At 46.7% G+C, this 20,617-nt stretch overlaps 10 protein-coding genes across 10 annotated transcripts, besides 1 other annotated feature; 5 read left to right on the forward strand and 5 right to left on the reverse strand.

Annotated features, from left to right (window-relative positions):
- Positions 1 to 561: 561 nt before the first annotated feature.
- TSTA_090830 (uncharacterized protein) lies at positions 562 to 1,902 on the reverse strand (the record flags this gene model as incomplete). The annotated part of the gene is made up of 2 exons (XM_002478761.1): positions 562 to 1,669; positions 1,700 to 1,902. The coding sequence occupies 2 exons, from the start codon at positions 1,900 to 1,902 to the stop codon at positions 562 to 564; spliced, it is 1,311 nt and encodes a 436-aa protein (XP_002478806.1).
- Positions 1,474 to 1,881: a mobile genetic element.
- A 445-nt stretch (positions 1,903 to 2,347) lies between the features above and the next one.
- On the forward strand, positions 2,348 to 3,383 carry TSTA_090840 (uncharacterized protein; the record flags this gene model as incomplete). Its single annotated transcript, XM_002478762.1, has 2 exons — positions 2,348 to 2,384; positions 2,434 to 3,383. The coding sequence occupies 2 exons, from the start codon at positions 2,348 to 2,350 to the stop codon at positions 3,381 to 3,383; spliced, it is 987 nt and encodes a 328-aa protein (XP_002478807.1).
- A 106-nt stretch (positions 3,384 to 3,489) lies between these two features.
- TSTA_090850 (tubulin-specific chaperone Rbl2, putative) lies at positions 3,490 to 3,959 on the reverse strand (the record flags this gene model as incomplete). The annotated part of the gene is made up of 3 exons (XM_002478763.1): positions 3,490 to 3,591; positions 3,642 to 3,728; positions 3,786 to 3,959. The coding sequence occupies 3 exons, from the start codon at positions 3,957 to 3,959 to the stop codon at positions 3,490 to 3,492; spliced, it is 363 nt and encodes a 120-aa protein (XP_002478808.1).
- Positions 3,960 to 4,278: 319 nt separating this feature from the next.
- On the reverse strand, positions 4,279 to 5,150 carry TSTA_090860 (uncharacterized protein; the record flags this gene model as incomplete). Its single annotated transcript, XM_002478764.1, has 2 exons — positions 4,279 to 4,290; positions 4,347 to 5,150. The coding sequence occupies 2 exons, from the start codon at positions 5,148 to 5,150 to the stop codon at positions 4,279 to 4,281; spliced, it is 816 nt and encodes a 271-aa protein (XP_002478809.1).
- A 1,070-nt stretch (positions 5,151 to 6,220) lies between these two features.
- Positions 6,221 to 7,793, forward strand: TSTA_090870 (flotillin domain protein; the record flags this gene model as incomplete). Its single annotated transcript, XM_002478765.1, has 5 exons — positions 6,221 to 6,325; positions 6,377 to 6,695; positions 6,750 to 6,795; positions 6,843 to 7,360; positions 7,417 to 7,793. 5 exons carry the CDS (start codon positions 6,221 to 6,223, stop codon positions 7,791 to 7,793), a joined length of 1,365 nt encoding a protein of 454 aa, XP_002478810.1.
- A 550-nt stretch (positions 7,794 to 8,343) lies between these two features.
- TSTA_090880 (MAK1-like monooxygenase, putative) lies at positions 8,344 to 9,982 on the reverse strand (the record flags this gene model as incomplete). The annotated part of the gene is made up of 7 exons (XM_002478766.1): positions 8,344 to 8,533; positions 8,595 to 8,929; positions 8,984 to 9,134; positions 9,189 to 9,301; positions 9,354 to 9,703; positions 9,779 to 9,853; positions 9,916 to 9,982. The coding sequence occupies 7 exons, from the start codon at positions 9,980 to 9,982 to the stop codon at positions 8,344 to 8,346; spliced, it is 1,281 nt and encodes a 426-aa protein (XP_002478811.1).
- A 680-nt stretch (positions 9,983 to 10,662) lies between these two features.
- Positions 10,663 to 11,870, forward strand: TSTA_090890 (short-chain dehydrogenase, putative; the record flags this gene model as incomplete). The annotated part of the gene is made up of 4 exons (XM_002478767.1): positions 10,663 to 10,747; positions 10,807 to 11,475; positions 11,536 to 11,670; positions 11,737 to 11,870. 4 exons carry the CDS (start codon positions 10,663 to 10,665, stop codon positions 11,868 to 11,870), a joined length of 1,023 nt encoding a protein of 340 aa, XP_002478812.1.
- Positions 11,871 to 12,782: 912 nt separating this feature from the next.
- Positions 12,783 to 14,593, forward strand: TSTA_090900 (MFS transporter, putative; the record flags this gene model as incomplete). Its single annotated transcript, XM_002478768.1, has 3 exons — positions 12,783 to 13,611; positions 13,662 to 13,917; positions 13,975 to 14,593. The coding sequence occupies 3 exons, from the start codon at positions 12,783 to 12,785 to the stop codon at positions 14,591 to 14,593; spliced, it is 1,704 nt and encodes a 567-aa protein (XP_002478813.1).
- A 451-nt stretch (positions 14,594 to 15,044) lies between these two features.
- Positions 15,045 to 17,420, forward strand: TSTA_090910 (C6 transcription factor, putative; the record flags this gene model as incomplete). The annotated part of the gene is made up of 4 exons (XM_002478769.1): positions 15,045 to 15,140; positions 15,191 to 15,285; positions 15,347 to 16,022; positions 16,077 to 17,420. The coding sequence occupies 4 exons, from the start codon at positions 15,045 to 15,047 to the stop codon at positions 17,418 to 17,420; spliced, it is 2,211 nt and encodes a 736-aa protein (XP_002478814.1).
- Positions 17,421 to 18,159: 739 nt separating this feature from the next.
- Positions 18,160 to 20,333, reverse strand: TSTA_090920 (NADP-dependent malic enzyme MaeA; the record flags this gene model as incomplete). Its single annotated transcript, XM_002478770.1, has 5 exons — positions 18,160 to 19,592; positions 19,641 to 19,719; positions 19,768 to 19,880; positions 19,931 to 20,037; positions 20,089 to 20,333. The coding sequence occupies 5 exons, from the start codon at positions 20,331 to 20,333 to the stop codon at positions 18,160 to 18,162; spliced, it is 1,977 nt and encodes a 658-aa protein (XP_002478815.1).
- Positions 20,334 to 20,617: the final 284 nt, after the last annotated feature.

Raw genomic sequence — 20,617 nt, forward strand, 5'->3', positions numbered from 1 at the left:
TCTAAATCAATCTGTAATGTGTGCTGCTTAATTATAGGTGAACTAACACCACTGGTCTATGTTTCTGCGCGAAGATCCGAGGGCAATACTGCGAGTCAGGGCTTGACAAGCTCGGGGTGCCTTTCGAACATCAACCAGGTGTAAGAAATATCAAATCGAGATATATTCCTCAGTAAAATATAGTATCATGAATAACCCAAGGAAATCCACTAATTAACAGAAATAGAATGACCAAAGAAAAGATACATAATCCATGCCATAGAAACGCCACGAGCCGAAAGAAACCCCGCTCCTGATTTTGTCAAACCATGTAACTCAGTATGAATAGAAACGTATTACCCCGATAAGAATTGATAATAAAGATAAAAATTAAAAACTCCCGCTCCAATCCAGTCCGACCATATCCTATCCTATGGCTTTCCCTAATCGTTTCGTTATTCGTAAGTATTTTGGTTCCGGTGGTATAAACATGTCGTGTAGTAAAGGAAGCCGTCATTTCTTAGGCGGTTATTGTTTTGAGTGAGATGTCATGTCGTATGTTTATGGGTTGAGGGTATTATGTTATGTATTCGGCGGAGGAAGGGATACATCCAGCCCACCTCCCCATGGAGGTAGTTCACGACCACCGTGTGAAGTTGCACTTGTTTGATAATCAGTCTCGCCAAATCCCGCGGCGGCAGCGGCATTGGTTGTGGCGTCGGTTGGTACTCCGTCCATGGTCGTCAAACGGCCGTTGGTAGCAGCTGAAGGCGGAGGAGGACCTGGAGGAGCAGAAGGGGGTATGCCGTGTGTCGCTGCTGGAGGTAAGTAATTACCACCTGTGACATTGCCTTGATTTGGGAAGAAACTTTGATTCAAGGCGCCGCATGAGGTGCACGTGAATTCTATTTTGAAGTTTGTGAGTACTAGTTGAGCGGCAACCGGGTGGCCTGTGTGGGTTGGTTGTTGATGTTGCGGAGGGGGTGGAGGAGGTTGTGGTCGAGATTGTGGGTGGGGATGAGATGATTGATGAGGGTGACGAATGGAGGGCGAACTCTGCGTTTTAGGAGGACTAGGTGGAGGAACAGGTAGTTGAATAGGTTGGATATACGATCCTTGTCCGCTTGGTGCGAGAGGTGCAATCTGTGAAGCATGATGGGACATTGTCGAGACTGAGAGAGATCGAGTCTCGGAAGGCCCTGGTTGAGCGTGATGATGCGACATTGTGGCCAGAGATGGATTGCTCTGCTGCACGCGAACCATTGCAGCTGCAGAGGCCGTCTCTGTAGGCGAATCGTCTTGATCAATGCTATCGTCTTCCATTAATGTCGTCGAAAGACCATTCTCGGGCCAGCCGCGGTCGTCAGTCAAAGGGTCAAACGATGTTTCGTTATTGACTCGGACTGATGATGATGACTGGTCATGAGGGATGTTATGATTCTCATGATCAGCTACGACCTGAGCGTGACCTCCTCTCGACTGTCTCGGTTGTAGCTTAGTCAAAGCGCGCTGTGCCTGTCGCATTGAAATATCATAACCATGATACCGTTTAACTGCTTCCACCACATCCTGACCCTTAATCCTGGTCTTCATATCAAACAGCTTCGGTATCTCATTCAGCAAAAACCGCACATGTGACGCCTCTGACCGAGCAGGGGTCGAAGCAGGTGAAGCCAGATTCCGTCGACAGCTATGCGTATCCTGTAAACTCGTAATATACGTTGCATTCTTATTTGCGCGACACACGACACGAAAGTAGCAATTGGCCGACGACCGACATCCGAGCACGACACTCTTCTTGTTACTTCGCATGACTCGAAGATCCCAATGTTGTCGGACGGAGATGTTGCGTATGGCCGATTTGAAGTCTTCGAGTGAATCGAACCGTTGGCCCACTACGAGGCCCGAGACTACCTCCGCCATTTATTTTTTTGGTTGATTGATCGATCTGGCTCATTCATAAGGATGAAACCCGAGATTAATTGTTGCAAAAGCATAGCAGCCTGCAGCCATTGATCAATAAGAAGGAAAATTTCAGATTGGACTGATGCGATTCACGTTCTCTCCTCCACGATTAGGCTGGGGAAGAGCCCTTTCATTCACGAAACAGAATCTATGTAGGCACGTGCTCAGCAGCGAATGCTGATAGTCGAAGACAAGCCAATGTCGCGACAGTAGAGTATCAAATGAATCAAAAGCAGACAGCAATGGGGAGCAGCCCCCGTAGGCGTCAGTCACAGAGGATGAAATAAAGAAAGGATGAATCTTGGTGGGGCGCGAGCTTAAGCAAAGCAACAAACTAAGATCCGCCGCTAATTTCATCGCGACCACAACTGTATACCTTCCTAAGGCGAGAGCAGTTCAGAAAATGGCTTCGTATAATTTACTGAATCAAGAGGAGGAGGGTGAGTTTGGCCTTGCAAGGTTTTACTTTCGTTCATCTAACTTGTACAGACTCCCTCCATAAGTCGCGCCTCCTCAACGTCGAAGAGAAACCATTCAAACGTATCACGAAACGACTTCTCGCCAGCGACTCTCTCATAACCACACCCCTCTCCTTCCCACCTACACCTCCTCCTGAAGGAGGCGACGCAGAAAATGAGTCTACCGTCGCAGAGCAACACCAACAGAAAAAGATCGAAGAATGGCGACAGTTCAAAGAAGCCGTGACTCTAGACTTTGCCGCCTTTGAGAGCAGTATAGCCCGAATACAGTTCCTATTGACGAACAACGAGAAAGAGCGAGAGCGATACGCAGCTGAGAAACTTCGTATACAATCCACCGCGCAGGATGTGCGGGATAACACCGCTGAGCTGCGTGTGCAGCTCGAAGCCGCTCAGAATACTTTAAACCTACGCAAGACGTACGATAATCTAACGGAAAAGATTACGAGTAACCGCTTACTCCGGCCACGAGAAGACCAAAGATCCAATCTGGAGAAACTGCAAGTCGAGATTCTGGAGCTGGAGAAAGAGAGTAAAGAGTACGCAAAGACATGGTCTGAGCGGAGGGAACAATTTGGTCGCATTGTAGAAGAAGGCATGCAACTACGTCGATTGATTCGTGATGAAAAGGAAGAAGTTGAGCGGAGGGAAGGCATGCAGGAAGGTGATGGCGACGGAGGTGATGAGGAAGACTCTACAAAGGGTGGTCGTATTAGTGGAGTTAATTCTCCTCGTCCGGAGTCAGAGGAGTCCGCTCCTCCTCCTACTGCTTCTTCTTCGCTGAAGTTACAAACGGATAGATTACAGTCGGAGACGGCGGGTGCGGCATCACCGTTGCGACAGTCGATTTCGATATCTGAACAGAAGCCCGAGGATGTGGATATGGTTGATGAAGGGGAAGTTGACGAGTTGGAAGAGGGGGAGGCCGATGAAAGAGAGGAGAAGATGGACACTACGTAGATGCACGCTTGTGATTTGGAGTTGTTTATTGTATATTGGCCCGGATTATATCAAGGCGGTATTGTATTGGAGATGAAATGCATTCATTCATAGACCTTTTAACACATTAAGAAATCTCTCTCATGGCAGTCTTGGCCGAGGAGATAGCTTCTTTGGCAGCAGTCAATTGCTCGACGTTGCTATTATCTCCTTTGTTTCCTTCTTCGACCTGTAACTCAATCAGCACTGGTATCACGACCAAACTTGAAGGCTACCCACAATCAACTGCTCAAGTTTCGCAACAGCATCCGAAATCTTCTGTTTCAATGTCGGAAGCACTGCCTTGGTCTCTTCGACGGCTTGGCGCTATATAAATTCAGCAATCATGCGAATTTTTTTTTTTTTAGATGTGAGTGGACAAACCTCCTGCTTTAGCAAAAATGCATGGTTTCCTTCATCATCGTTACTGAGGTCCACGGATTCGAGCTTCTGCAGGCGTTGTGTCTGTTGCTCGAGCTCGCGGTGGTAGGAAGCTTCTTCCTTGACGAGTCGTTGCAATGAAGAGGTTGCGATGGCCAGGGGAGATGCGGGTGGCATGATTGAGGAATTTGGTATATGATACGGCAAGTCAGTATGATTTAAAGAAAAGGATGATGCATAACTTATAAGTATGGTGGTGGTGGGGATGATCCCGCCACCCAACCCACCGCTTCCATTTGTCTTTTCTTCCGTCTCCTTTTTGTTTTGGATAGTTTATATTCTTTACCCTTCGTATTGTGTCAGACATATAAGAGATATCTCGTGAGAAGCAGAGCACATGTGTACCAGGAGAAAGCATTCATTCAAACTTATCTCTAATTGAAATATAGGGTGATCGGTGTCAGATAATTGTCTTGTTGATTCTGCTCTACGACATTCAGGCTACACCCTGAGGGATTCGTTCATTCTCATGATTCAGTTTCAATAGCAATGTCAAGCCCCAACCTCGACAGACAGACAAATCCCTGGCCCCTTCTGAGTCTCATACAGCCCAACCGCATTCTCACTCCTAAGACAAATCTCTTTCCACTCAACAAGCACGCGAACCGTACCTCTACTCAGGGGTTTATCAATGCTGTTGGTAACACTGAGACCTTCATGAGTTGCTCGCCAGCCCAGTTTCTGATCGATAATGGTCGCTTCAGACGGAGCTGTAGTGGTCCACAGCGACTTTGGTTTTTCTGGTTTTCTGGCCTTGGATTTGAACCATCCTGATTTTTTCTCATTAACCCTAACCCTGTTTGATTCGCTTTGACTGACCTGCGTTGCGTTTGGCTCAATCATGGATTGCTCCTCAACACGATGACCACTCGTCTTCAGTCGCATGCGCAAACTACTCGCCAGCTCTTCCATAATGGCAGGCTGTCTCCAGAACTCAACTGTATGTTCTTCCCCCTTGAGACGAATGAGCTTGACGACATCCGTGGCTGGAAACCCGACTACTTCTGGCTCCTTTGGTTGTGAGTATGAGGATGAGTAATCTGAGCTCGAGACATGATTTTGTTGCAGAGAGTCCACGTTGGAAGGAACAAGCAAGAAAATAGTTTTGTAAATGCCCGACGCACCCTGCACAGCAAGAAGGGGCTCGACGTAGGTTGTAAGGATGTCTCGCACCCGCGTTAGTCGGGTATCGTCCAGTTGTTGATGGAGTGTAGCTGCGGCCCACGAAGTGGCAGTAGAGGATCCTATACTCTCTTCATAGGAGGGCACAGGATCCTCGACTTGTGGATTAAACGATGATTTTGACATGTCAATATCGACTCTTTGCGACCATAAGTACCTTTGACAGAAGAGATGTGCTATTAAGGCATAATTAGTAGATAGCTGCATATAACACAATGCATAAGTTGCTGTAAAATAGCACTAATCAACGTAAGTATTACCCTCTGATTTGTCCGGCCATGTCAGAGTAAAGTTCCGATGATGAGGCTCATGTGTTGGCCAAGTCAGCCTCGAGGAGAGAACTTAAGAATCAACGAGTCAGGGCTGCGTGTTAGCCGTGATAGCCGGGATTGAGCCTTAGTCTTCAGGCCGTCGGCCCCAAAGCCTGCGCCCAGCACTAATTAACCGCTTGGATTTCTAGGCATCGCGGTCATGTGAACTCCACCATCTTACATATAGCCACAGCCAAGATGAGTACGATAGTAATAGTTCTGTTTCTATTGAACTCAAGTGGATTCGGCCAAGCAAATAACAACCGCAAAGAACCTTTGAAGAACAACAACAAATGACGCTCTCATCCCGCCAATAAGACATCTCTCTTGCCGAACACCTAGCCAGCTTGTCACGATATATCCCTCTCGGCAAGGCAGTGCTGTTCCCGATTGACGAATGATCATCGAACAACTGGATTCTGGAATGCGCATATGAGAGATGCAAGCGGGGAGGGCCGTGGAACTCCCCGGTCCAATATCAGACTATCTTTCAATATGGTGTGAGGCAGAGACACTAACCTGGCTACCCACTATAAGAAACTTAAAACTACAATGGACTGGGCGTACCGCTCGTATTGAACAGACATGAGGGATATTATGATAGTATATTGGAGTATCAGCCTCTTGTCATAGCAGGAAATGTCCGGCATGCTGCCTTGGCTTGATGTATAGTGATCCATGGGAATTTCCGTCAAGGCTGTGCTGCCTAGGGATTTCGCGTCATATATAAAATGGCGATGTCTTTTGTACGAGACCAGTTCTATTTTGCACCAGACAGATATCGAGTGTAATGTTGGTGGACGCAACACGCAACATTGATCCCTCACCAACTTGTACTAATCTATACCCCTTCCCTCCATACAGCGATAGACACCAGAAGTCAAAATGAGGTATTATATCGCAAGCGCAAACGAGTATCTCGTCATCACCGGTGCCGGTATTCCAGATCTTCGCATCTGCAAGAAGGCACTGGTGTACCCATGGCAGAAGGTGCGTATAACTCCTGACACGGCAACATAACCCCTAAACTAACATTAATAGATCTCGCGCATCTCGGTCACGCCCTTTGACTTTTCTCTGAATCTTCAGGCCATGACAGTCGAGAAGCTACAGTTTGCTCTCCCAGCTGTGTTCACTATTGGTCCCGATAACGAGCTTGACGCTTTGAAGAAGTATGCTCTCTTGCTATCTGGGAATGCAGATGGAACCAGTGAACACAAGTATGAAGTCAATCAGCCAGCTCGACGCAATCATGTACAGGATATCGTCAAGGGTATTATCGAGGGCGAGACCCGTGTCATTGTGTCTAGTATGACCATGGAGGAGATCTTCAAGGAGCGCCAAATCTTCAAGGCTAAGGGTATGCTATCCACTCAACAGCCAAGAAATCCATATGGCTAACCAGGCTTCATAGTCATTGAGAATGTTCAAAACGAACTGCAGCAATTCGGTCTACGAATGTAAGCCTCCGATTATCTCCCTTTGAATATCAAGCTGACAAATCTAGCTACAATGCCAACGTCAAAGAATTACAAGACACCCCCGGAAGCGAATACTTCGCCTTCCTCAGCCGCAAAGCCCACGAAGGTGCGCTGAACCAAGCCAAAATTGACGTCGCCGAAGCCCGCATGCGTGGCGAAATCGGTGAAGCCGAGAAAAAGGGCCGCACAAAGCAAGAAATCTCCAAAATCGACGCCGAGACCGCGGTGCTCGAAACCAAACGTAAAGCTGAAAAGGCAAAAGCCGATTCGGAACTGACGAGTCGTCAGATTGAGCTTGAGCGGGACATTCGGATGGCGAAGATTTCGGCGGAGCGTCAGACTGAGATGAGAGATGCGGAGTTGCGGAAGAATGTTGAGTCGAAGAGGGCGGAGACGGAGTTGGAGCGCTTGCGTGCTACGGATGTTACCAAGAGCAAGATTGCGCGCGAGGCGGCGCAGGAAAAAGCTGATGCCGCGTTTTATACGGAGCAGAAAGCTGCTGATGCTTCGTTTTATAAGAAGAAGATGGAATCTGATGCATACTGTACGCTGCCCGCAATCATTTGAGAAGGAACTTTGAACTAACGATGTACGTCTAAGACTACCGCCAAAGGCGTGAAGCAGAAGCCATCCAAGAGACAGCCAAAGCCTACAAATCTATGGTCGACACCCTCGGCGGACCACAGGGCTTCTTGCAGCTCAAGATGATCGAAACCGGCATGTACGAGCGTCTGGCCCAGGCCAACGCAACCGCTGTCAGCGGCATGCAACCCAAGATTACTACCTGGAACACCGGTTCTTCAGCCGGCGAAGCAGACTCTACTGCATCTATTCGAAATATCATGCAGTCCTTACCCCCGCTGTTGAGCACTATTCACGAACAAACTGGAATCGCGCCTCCTACCTGGTTTGCGCAGATGCCACAGGCTGAAGCTAACGGTGCTCTTGTTGCTCCAAAGAAGGTCAACGGTAACTGATTTGATATGCACGTTGATGGACCTTTCTTTGCTTGTTTATGTTTTGACTGACTGTATTATCATTGATATCCGATTTTCCACTCGCTTGTCATTTGTTGTTTCCTATATGCGATCATTGCTTGTTTGATACGATGCTTTATTACTCTTGCTCAATATACCATGTCATATCTCATTTATGGCTTGCCTATTATGATATTTTGACACTTTTCCATATCTAATCTACGAGTTTTACTTTGCCCCCTTACGAGGCATAGACTGTATCTGTCCAACGTCAGTAAATATTGTTAAAATCTGGACTACCTGCAGTAGGTAGAACCTGGTTATAACGAACTCCCGGGGTTCAGGTCAATATACCCAGAAGTGAGTTTGATTTAGGATTGAAGAGCACCTCCACTATATTAATCCATTTCAATATTAATAAATTGGATGCTTTCTAGCCTCATATTAAAGATATCCAAGCTGATATCAGTGGAATGTGGAGCGGCCTTCCTTTCGTTATAGCCAGGTTCTATTGTTTTTCAATCCTTTAATACAAATAATATGTAGAGGTCTAAACAAACTTCTTTATCACATCATCAAAAACCTCTTCAGCATGTTTCTCAGCATCATGAGCAAATATCCAGTCCTCGCGAGGAAGATGAATCGAAGAAGAATCCTTTTTGACCTTATCCCAATCCGCCTTGTGCCACATATCCCTTGTACTTTCTCCTGTCTTTTGTATCTTACGTACACGGTCATACCTTCAATTGCCCTTTTAGTAAATTCGACGAACATCCAGTATTTTACTAGTGGAAAACGTACCGAATATCCTGATAAGCCCGAACAGCAGCCGGAATCCGATCCCTACTCCCCGCCCTCTTGAGACAGACAGCAATCGTAACGCCATCCTCCATAGCCTGCGTAGCTCCCTGCGTCGAAGTAGGCAGAAACGGATGCGCAGAGTCTCCTAGGAGAGTAATTCGACCTTTATCACTGACCCACCGCGGCAATGGATCTCGATAAACGAGTTTCCAGTCTACGACTGAGGGAGTCTTTTCTACAATTGCCTTGCACATTGGATCCCATCCTTCGAGGAAGTTATAGACATCTTCGAGTTTTCCGGGGAAGGACCAGGATTCGTCGATGTCAGCTTCATCCTGTTTTTTTCTAGGTGGTTAGAACGGAATTTGAAGCAGAGAGGATGTACTTACACGATGAGTCAATACCCAGCAGCAATCTGAGCCATTCTTGATAGTAGAAAAGAGGAAATGCACATCTGGACCAATCCAGCCGTTGAATGTATCTCCATTCTCGCAGAATTGTTTTGTTCGGGGGTCTTTGATCATATCGGTATTTGGGAACCTGACCAAATCAGTCAGTGACCAGCTCCTGGCTACTCAACGGATTCATACTTACCACGCTCTATAGACCGCGTATCCACTGGACTTGGGCTTATCGACATATCCTAGAACCAGTTCCCTGGCTTTCGACCTCACTCCATCCGCGCCTATAACCACATCTGCAGATACCTTCCAGACAGTCAACCCACCATCTCACCACCACACAAGGAGATAAACCTACTCTCCTCCCATCATCCAAAACAATACTTGCCTGCTCCTCCTCCTCCCAATACTGCCTCACCCTCTGACCAAGATGAATCGGAATCCCTAACTCATCCCTCGCATACTTGAACACAATACTATGCAATTCACCACGATGACCATTAAACACCGGCGCATCTGGATCTCGTGGCGACGATTTTTGCGTTGTGATTATTTCACCAGTATCGTATTTATGGATTCGAAATCCGTATTTGGACAGATCAATACTCAACGCGCGCATCTGGTCGGCGATTTCGCCGTTGGACCAGCGTTTGTAGATGCGGCCGGCATTGGGACCGAAGGAGATTATGTCGCCTAGGACTTTGAGTTCTGTGTTTGGTGGTTAGTATCCATGCCTATTCCAAGGTCGGTATTGACCTTTTAAAAGAGAGGGGGGAGGTGTACGTGGAAAGGATTCGTAGATTTCGACTTCGTGACCTTGGCGATGGCATTCGATGGCAGCTGTGAGGCCTCCGAAGCCTGTTTGAGGTCAGCATACACAATTGAGTGACTGATGGGATTGAACTGATCTCAGATCTCACCTGCTCCTACGATGACTACCTTAACACCTGTTCTCTCTCTGGTCGAATATCCGTTCGAGATTGCCATTATGAAGTATACTGAGGCAGTGGGATTTTAACGTCTCGAGGAAGACTCTAAGCTTATGGAATTGGCGATAAACCTCTATTTAAATCATTTTTATCACAATTATCCGACAACAACATAGTATGTACCTGTAGTGAACCCACAATAGTAGAAGGTATGCGTGTGACCTCTACTTCCGTAAGTCCAGAAGCTGCGGGACCAGAACCAATATAATGCATCTTCTAATCATCAATTATCAAGCTAACGGTCCCTGAAGCTGTAGAGATACGAAGAATATGCTTAGGGAATGGGGCATAAGACACTCCGGGAAATTCCCCGCTATTAGGGTTTCCCCGGATTATGTCCCTTTATCACGAACATGCCCAGGCAAAGATGCGCGATAATTGGGAGGTTATACGGCAATTTAGAGGCTCTGAAATGCCGGGAATGCTTTCAGATAGTAAGTGAATTAAAAGTCTCTAGGAAAAGAGCAAATGGTTGCATGATCTAGCGGGGCTTGTACTTTCGTACTTCAATCATTGCCTATATGGTATGTCAACTTTAGGGACTTTTAGGTGTGGGGCTCAAAAGAGAGAAAAGATCCCATATATACGACACATGTGACTTGCTTGTCAAGATGACCACGTTAGACACTTGCAAATTAAGTATCTCTTTCACCCTAATCAGCACTGATATCCGCAGAAATGACGAGCCATCCGGAATACAACGAAAAGACCACAGCAACAGAGGTTGCAGATGCATTTTCAGATCGAATCCGCAACAAGAATGGTAAGCACTCACTCTTAAAATAATGTACGATTGATCACTAAGCAGAGGAATCACACTAGTTGTCATCACCGGCGTAGGACCAAACAGTCTCGGAGAGGCATTAGCCCTTGCCATAGCAGCGCATTCACCAGCAAAGTTGATTCTCGCATCACGGACAAAAGCCAAACTAGAGGAGGTCTTGAAAAAGATATCTACAGGGAGACCCGAGATGTCTTCCAAAATAGAACTCGTCATATTAGATCTGGCATCGCAAAAGTCCGTTCGCGAGGCAGTAGCTCAGATTCTAGGTTGCATTGACCATATAGATATCTTGATCAACAATGCGGGTTTAATGATGCTCAAGCAAGAATTCACCGGGGAAGGAATCGAGCTACAATTCGGCACTAATCATATCGGCCATTTCCTATTCACCAACCTACTTCTGGAAAAATTGTGTAGAGAAGTTGGTTCATCTCAAGGAGAAGCGGGATCGACGAAAATTGTCAATGTCACGAGTGCCGGTCATCGACTTTCGCCGTTCCGATTCCAAGACTATAATGTCGACGGAAAACCGGTTCCGGATGAAGAGCAGCCCCCAGCAGCGATGATTGCTGCGTATGGGAAAGTTGATACTTATAATGGGTGGATAGCATATGGACAGTCGAAGACTGCTAATATATTGTTTTCGGTGGCTTTGAATGAGAGATTCAGATCAAGGGGTATCGTTTCTTATGCCGTTCACCCGGGATGTGAGTAGCCCGAATCTGATCTCTGAGTTGCATTCGCGGAACTGATGAATAGACGTACAGCCATCTGGACTGGTCTTGGACGTAATCTCGATGAACAAGGGACTGAGATTCTCGCCAAAACGGGGACGTATTGGAAGTCAATAGATGAAGGTGCAGCTCCTATGTTGGTTGCAGCTTTGGATCCTGCGCTTGATGGTGGGCGCTCCCTTCTCTTATCAGTCATGTACATGATCTGACATGTTGTTTTTTTTCCGTCGTTAGGTCCCCCTGAGCCCAACCGCGTCTATATCAGTGATTGCCAGATCGCCGAAGCGGCTCCATGGGCAATTGACACCGACGCAGCCAAGAGACTCTTCGAATTGAGTGTGGAGCTGGTTGGGATAGATACTGCATAGTTTTGCAACTAGCTTGCAAAGCAACACGTCAACAGCAATTGGAGTTTGTGTTGAGGAAGCGGTGAAAGGCCGATTGTAGAGAAACTTACCAGATGTATACTCGGAAGCGCGGTTCCGCTTCCGACGGGGAGATAAGCTGGCGTTGGACGTCCGATAGCCAATCATATCATCCGATTTGAATGTTTTGTTTCTACAGCTTCGACGGTCACGATGCACAACAAGGTTCCAAGGACGTCTTGATCATAGGATTAGCGTGTCTATACCAATGTAATGTAGATCTCAAACGATAGCATTGCCGTAGTTGATTAGAATAAGAGCAAATGCACAACTTATAAGCTCAAAGTCCTTCTATCGGACCCCCGTCGGACATCCGGCAACAGCGGATCCACATCGGCTCTAACGGCAGCGCTTGCTTCTTAACAAAAGCTTGAAAAAAGTTGCAACTTCGATCAAAAGACAATCACACCAATCAGAAACCGGAGATCTGCTAATTATCCCACAGTGATAGTCTGGAAAATACTCCTCCATGGATTTGCAGCAAGTAGAAATTTCTGAATTGCGGCCTAATGCTAGGATCCATAATGTTCAGCATAGATACGTCTAGCCCTATGTCATAGAACCCTCACTGGATGGATGGCGACCAACTCATGAAAATTATGTCTCATAGTTTTGAAACTAAGCCGCCGGCGTGGCCACTCGAATCCGAGATTTGGCTTTCAGCCTAGTTTGTGGAGGTATATATATATACACTGCTTCTCGCATCGCAGGTTGGGATCCAATGATTTACTTCCTCGAGTGTTCGAGCAAATGTCACTTATATATCATTGGATCTACACAATGAGAAAGCAATAAGATTTTGTACCACATACGAGCCACAGACGTTGTGGTAAATTGCTTCTATCTGACTACAACATGGGTCGTCATGCCATCGCGGAGAAATCCTTACAGGATCAAAGAAACATCCTACCAATCGGTCAATTACTGGTCGTCTTCAGTGGACTAGCAGTTTCTCTGTTAATCTGCTTCATCGATCAAAATGGCTTGAGTGTTGCTCTCCCCACTATCAGCAAAGAGTTGCATGCGCAAGATACGATTTCCTGGGCCGGAACATCTTCACTCGTCGCGAATGCCGTCTGCACCGTTCTCTACGGCCGATTGTCCGATATATTCGGCCGCAAAAGTGTTTATATCAGCGTTTTGATTCTCCTGAGTATTGCCGATTTGCTTTGTGGTCTGGCTCAGAATCCTCCCATGCTATATGTCTTTCGTGCATTGGCGGGTATTGCTACCGGTGGTATCACCAATATGACTATGATCATTGTTAGTGATGTCGTGACGCTGGAAGATCGAGGCAAGTACCAAGGTATTCTAGGTTCATGCGTCGGCATTGGCAATGTGATTGGCCCATTCATCGCAGCAGCTTTTGTGCAAAATGCCTCGTGGAGAGATATCTTCTATCTGCTTACTCCGTTGGCGGCCGTAAGTGCCATCGTCGCCTGGTTTCTATTGCCAAGTAAGATGAGACCAGAGTCTATGAAGAGTCAAGTGAAAAAGATTGACTTTGCTGGTGTCATTACCTCGACAATTGCCATTGTCTTCATGTTGATTCCCATCTCTGGCGGTGGTCTGTATTTTCAGTGGGATTCTGCTCTAGTGATTAGTTTGTTGGTTATCGGGGGTTGCTCACTTGTGGCTTTCTTGTTTGTTCAATGGAAGATTGCTCTTCTTCCAATGATGCCTCGTAAGTATTTCTCCTCTACGTTGTGGTAGAACGGAACTAATGTAGAATAGTCTCTTTGTTCAAAAGTCCCGTCATCACAACCTTGTTCTTCCAGAGTTTCCTTCTTGGAGCTGCATACCAGTCTCTGCTATATTATTTGCCATTATACATCCAGAACGGACGTGGCTGGTCACCAATTCAATCTGCGATATGTTCGTTACCAATGGTCTGTTTCCAGTCAACTTCATCAATCCTCTCTGGATTGTACATGTCACGGATGAATCGATATCTTGAGGTTATCTTCACAGGGTTCTCTTTGTGGTGCCTGTAAGTTCCACTCCCATTATGTGGCAGAATCAGTACATATACTCATATCGTCTGCAGTGGCATTGGCTTGACACTGCTATGGGATGCAAACACACACAAAGGTCAAATATATGGCATACTTGTCCTCATCGGTACCGGGATAGGCTGCACTTTCCAGCCAACTCTAGTCGCTCTCCAAGCCCACAGTCCCGTGGCAAAAAGAGCTGTTGTGATTTCCATCCGTAACTTTTTCCGTTGCGCTGGTGGTGCAGTTGGTCTAGCCATATCGGCTGCAATTTTGCAGGCTGTTCTCAAGAAGAACCTCCCAACTAAATACCTATACCTCACTCATTCCACATATGCACTTCCCGATAGAAGCAGTATTCCAGCAGCAGATTGGGACTCGATTGTGAACGCTTATGTCAAAGCGTCTCATTCGGTCTTCATCTTTCAAGTACCATTAGTAGGGCTTTGTGTGCTCGCATGCGTCTTCATTCGGGACAAAGGATTGCGAAAACAGGAGGAGTCAAAAAAGGAGGGTGTGACAGTGAATGAAGGGCAAACAGCGTCTCAGGCCACGACACAAGTTGATCCTGAGATGACAGAGCAAGAGGAAGATAATCAGCACGATCTTGAGAATCGATTAGAGAAGGAGGAGCACGAAAACGATAAAGCTGAGCAAGCGTCAACCGTTTGAGTAATTCTTCACAGGAGAATCACGCTCTTATATCAACATTTCCTTCGATATTGAGAAAAAGCAGTTATAATACTTACGACTGATACGTTTGCATGGGATAGGGGTACATATTGCATTATACCCTGGAACTTTTACCATAACATGATAGACTTGTTGCAATTCATTTCACTTGATCGCTTGTATAGCAAGAAGTAGATGTAAAGACATTGATATAGAGTACTCTTCGGTCAAGTCGTAGAAGTAGAAGTTAGGAGATTGTTGAGCCTGAGGCAGGAACATCTTCGGTCTGTCCAATGAGCGACTCCGAAAGTGCCCCGCACCGCGATACCTGCCTCCTTCCAACTTTTGATTTCAATCATCTTCCTTCTTCTTGCAGCATGAAGCTCTTGATGTTCACATAGACCATCAGCTTTCGTTGATGCGGATATCTAGGAGACAAGCTATGTGAATCATGAACTCATCTCGCGCCTCTTCGACGGGCACCGAGTACAATCCGCGCAAGCGTGGCAGGACAGCTTGTACACGCTGCAAGAACCGAAAACAAAAAGTATGCTTATCACCCCTGAATAGACACAAACTGATTTAGATATTGTATAGTGTGGCAATGAGTATCCTGATTGCGCAAACTGCCGGAAAGCCGGCGTTGAGTGTGATAAATCTTTAGTTAGCCATGAAAGCGACAACACATCGGGGTCAGATCCTTCCTTTAAACAATATATGCGTATATTGACAGTATATTGACAGTATATATAGATATACGCGAGCTCTTGAAGAGCGTGTTGCCTTTTTGGAAGGCAGACTAACGGAGCTTTTAGAACGCAGAGCTGATACCTCAATCTCAAGTGATAATCCTACCCGCATTGTCCACCCCTTGTCCGCTGCTTCACAGCGACAAACACCTGATAATGTTCAAACTGGGGTGAATAGTAGTATGCTGGGTGAAATTGTCGGCTTTCTTTCCCTCAACTCATCAGAGTCGCCAGCCTATATTGGATCGAGCTCGGGGCTGTCCTTGGCTGTTAACTTGGGCGAGATGGTGCGAGCCACAGTTATGACCAAGGCGTTCCCTGATTCTTCAGATAGTAGCAATCAACGGTCAAGTCGTGATGCTACAAACACAACCAGCACGAGCCATCCTTATAAAGCAATCAACTTGGATGAGTTGCTGAAGCATCGTGCTAATCCTCCCAACGATGAAATGGGGTCGCGTATCTTGAATACGTACATAGACCGCGTGCATAGTAGATATCCATTTCTCGACCGAGATGAGTTGTGGAAATTGCACAACGATCGTTGGCGGCTGGCAAGAACAAAACCCGAAGACTTGGCTCAGAGCGAACGCTTTGGCATATTCAGACTCTATATGGTATATGCTATTGCCTCGACATTGATTTCACTCATAGAAAAATATGATTACATTGCTCCTGAGGTAGGTTTTTCGGTCCGGTAACCTGTGATGCCGAAAAGATACTGACAGCGCTAGAAATTCTACATGACAGCTATCCAACATGTCGCAGCAGCGTGCGAGACTAGGTCAATTCAGAACATCGAAGCCATGTTGCTTCTAGTGATATACCACCTCCGGTCTGCCACTAGTCATGGCTTGTGGTATATGATAGGACTAGCAATGCGAACATGCATTGATCTTGGACTTCATCGGAAGAGCAGCACACCACAGCTGGATGCATACGCAATTCAGCTTCGTCGACGACTGTTCTGGACTGTATACTACCTAGAACGAGCTATTGCAGTTTCCCTGGGACGGCCTGTTAGTATCAATGACCGACACATTGATGTTGACTTGCCTTTAGATGTGGATGACGACGTTCGTGACACTGCAGCTTTAGTTTCTGAACAAGCGCAACAGGATGCCGACAAGACGACGAGTCTTTCTCTATTTCGCGCTCTTTTACGCATCCGCCAGATTGACTCAAAGATTCAACATACCATTTACCGTGCTGACAGGCCCCTACAAGAGCTCAGGCCGAAAATAGACAAACTATACCGTCTATTAGAAGCATGGAAAGACTCTGCGCTCTCACGCTTCCAGAGCGAGTTGGATTTTGCAATGCTACATTATAACAGGTCGGTTCGACTACTCATTCAACCATTTCTACCTTTACTTCCCATAACCGACCCATACTATCATATCTGTCTCCGAGCATCAGGAGATATATGCCAAGCTCACAAAAAGCTACATCAAACCTTGGAGTATGGACATTCATTCCTTGCCGTGCAAACTGTGTTTGTTTCTGGTATAACAATGCTATACGCGCTCTGGGCGAATACCGATAAAGTATGGTCCGTCCGTATGAGCAATGACATCCGGGCTTGTTCGGCTGTTCTGTTTGCCATGACAGAGCGTGCGGCCTGGGTCAAGAGATATAGAGATACATTTGAACTGTTGGTGAATGCAACAATGGAAAAATTGCAGGGAAATGAAGCGGCCAAAACATCTGGTATGGCGGGCATGATGGCTGCACAGGGATATGCAAATACTATGAACAGCACAAATCCGAATATATATCAGACCGGCGATAAGCGACAATACTTTGGGACTGCACCGACAGATATGATCAACACCGTCGTGCCGCCGAATATTTCACAAAATGCACCTGGCTTCCCTGATTTTCCGAACTTTCCCTCTCAAGAACAACAACCGCAAGTTCAATTCAATTTTGATATATCCGAAGAAGCCATGCGGATGGCCATGGAATTGGCGCCGTGGATTGATCAGGAATTAGGTGGTGAAGGGGCCACTACAACGCCTCTATGGATGCCGGATTTTGATACTTTGCAGAATTTGACTGGGCCATATCAATACTGAGTACGCTGTTATGATCCCTACAGAAGACTATTTAACGTAAATGGGTGTTATCTTCACATGTGAGCCTGTGACTCCCTGCATATACAGCGGGTCTTAGGGCTTGACACCCGCGGGTATGTACATCTCGAGAATTAGGGCTAGCATACATGCATGACCAGAGATCAGATGATCCATCTCACCGAGATCGAAACAATAAATATATCTAGTCATAGCCGGTGAAGAATCAGATCGGAGAAGTTAGGAACGCCGCTCTATTCCTCAAAGATTCTTGTAAACTTCATCCCGAGGGCGTTTCTGCGGCAGCACAGCCTGGATGGGGTGAGGTCGGATGGTTTAGGAATAGGGCATGTGATTTGGATACGATACGAAGATTATGCAGCTAGTTATTCTGACCAGATGGGTAAATAGGTTTGTGGTTATCGATCCGGTGTCACATGTATCTACTACCATCCAAATAGCCGGGTTCACGGGGGAGACACTCTCTGGATATCTAACAAGACAACTTCCGAAATTGTTTAGTGACATCAAAACTTCACATTGACTGACTTTCTACGACATTAATAGCATAGATGGCCCAAAATGGCATTCCCATCCAATTCCATTCATTGCAATTTTGACCCCTCTATGTACCTATAGAACCAAGTAACATGCAAAATAATCACAACAAATGCTGCTGACCGAACCGCTCAAATGGATATCAAATATATATGTATATATGTATTATATGGTTATATTTGATTTATAGTTTTGCGTTCTTATCGTCCCCTGCCTCAGAACTCCCAAAATACGCATTCCCAGCCGGAAACGGACGCCCAATCGACGACAACAACGCACCAACCTCACGTTCCAAAGAGGCCACTTCAGCATGCGCATTATACATACGCACACGAATCCAAGCATCCAAATCATTATCACTCAAATCACGAATAGCAGTTTCGCGATCTACCTGCGCTTCCTGCGCGGCTCGGATGACTTCCCGCGCTACCACAACACTGACTTCGCGAATGCGTGTGATGTCAGGGTACAAGAATCCCTTCTCAATTTCGTCTGGGAGCATGCATTTTGTAAGCGCTTCTCCGGAAGCGTAGATCATGCTATCTGTGACTTCGACGGCTTTGGAGAGGATTGTTCCTAGACCAATACCGGGGAAGACGTACATATTATTTCCTTGGCCGCCGTAATAGATTTTTGTTTCGCCGGCGGTGTTGGTGTATGTTACTGGTGGGAAGGGGGAGCCGGAGGCGAAAAGCGCGCGGCCGTCGGTGTGGATGATTGCTGTTTCGAGGTCGCATTCTGATTGAGAAGAAGGGTTGGAGAGGGGGAAGATGATGGGTTGTTCGTTGAAGGTGGCCATTTTCTTGAGGATTTCCGGGGTGAAGACGCCGCCGATGGTGGAGAGGCCGATTAACATGGTGGGTTTGACGTGGTCGATGACTTCTTCGAGGGTTTTCCATTGTTGACTGTTGTTGTCCTTGCGCGCAAAGTAGATTTTGTGGTCGGCAAGTCTGTCGCCGCGGTCTGCGGTGACGAGACCCCTTGAATCGACTAGGTAAAAGCATGCTTTGGCCTCGTCTTCGGTCAGGCCTTCGCGCACAAAGTAGTCGACGATCTGTTTGGCGACGCCTACACCGGCACTACCGGCACCGAGGAATACGGCACGCTGATCCCTGGGGTGGACACCCGAACGCTTAACGGCGTTCATTACACCGCCCAAAATAACGGCGCCAGTTCCTTGGATATCATCATTAAAACTGGTGTATGTATGACGATATCGCTGCAGGGCAGGAAAGGGGTTCTTGAAATCCTCAAATTGAATCACGATACCAGGCCATCGTTCAGTCAAAGCGGCCATGAGCTCATCAAGGAATTCCTGCTCTTCTTCCGGCGACACCTTGTCACGACGACTACCCATGTAAAGAGGATCTTCCCGGAAGGCCTTGTTGCTCGTGCCCAAGTCCAGGGTCAAGGGTAAAGTGGCCTCGGGACGAATACCAGCACATGCAGTGTATAGAGAGAGTTTACCGATGGGAATACCCATACCATTAATTCCGAGGTCGCCAAGACCGAGGATACGAGATCCATCGGTTATGACTGTGATTTCAACGTTGGGTTGTGGCCAGTTGGCAATGACGGCGGCAAGGTTGCCTTTGTCTTCGTAGCTGAGATACATTCCTATTTTTTGTCAGTTGCATTTTTAAGCTGGTGGGCTAGAGGACATACCCTCTGGTTGCTGATAGATTTCGGACCATCGTTGGCAAGCCTCGCCCACGACAGGTGTATAAATTAAAGGTGTGAATTCCTGTAACCATTAGTATCACATGTATTTACTTGGTGTTATACAACTAACCCGAATATGATCCGTCACTAGACGGTAGAAAAGGTGAACATTATTTTTACGGATCGTACTCAAATATAGGTACTTTTCAATGGGAGTCTGCTTCAAAGCAAGCTGTGCCAGACCTAGACATCGTCAGTGTGTTGTTCCGTATAATAGCATTCGAAGATTGTACATCTTGCTTTCTGCGTCTCGTAGGTCTCGGCGCGAGGAGGAGTAAGGCCGTAGGTGCGTAGATATTTGCGGATATGGGGAGGGTTGGCGGTATCGAATGTTCCTTCTCTATAGCACCTATTAGCTTCTTTTCTATTCAATCAAAGGGCCAAGACGTACGATTGCGCCCCATAAGTAGGCTGAGGAATATGATGAGTTGCGCGGAGCTGCGTACCCGACAACGCAGGAAGCGGTGGGTGTGAATGAGAAGCAGTCATCTCGTCGGTAGCAGATTGCGTCAAGGAAACCTCGGAAGCTTGATTCACAGCAGAAGCAATGGGAGCTGGAAGAGACGAGGAGGTTGAGATAAAAGCTTTCGCATGGACAAAGTGCGGACGGGTCCGTGTATGTATATGTCGGAACATGACCCCCTAGTTAAAACCCAAAGGTAACGTTATGACTTTATAAGACCCAGGTAGTGTGCCACTAAGTCTGACTCCTATTCAGGCACGGGTGTATTAGGAGAATAAGACTCGACGGGATAATAAAACAGTAAACTAAATGCCCCTGTGAATCATCAATTGTCAGTCTGTATGTACTAGCTGACTAGATCGTGTCACCGGACTCACTCGCTTGGACTTTCAATCAACATCCAGGCCAGCCTGTGCATGTGAATGCCTCTCTTGAAGTATCAATGGTATCAGTATAA

Source organism: Talaromyces stipitatus, genomic scaffold (genome assembly GCF_000003125.1).
Source record: "Talaromyces stipitatus ATCC 10500 scf_1105507295527 genomic scaffold, whole genome shotgun sequence".
In the NCBI taxonomy this organism is placed as follows: Eukaryota; Fungi; Ascomycota; class Eurotiomycetes; order Eurotiales; family Trichocomaceae; genus Talaromyces; species Talaromyces stipitatus.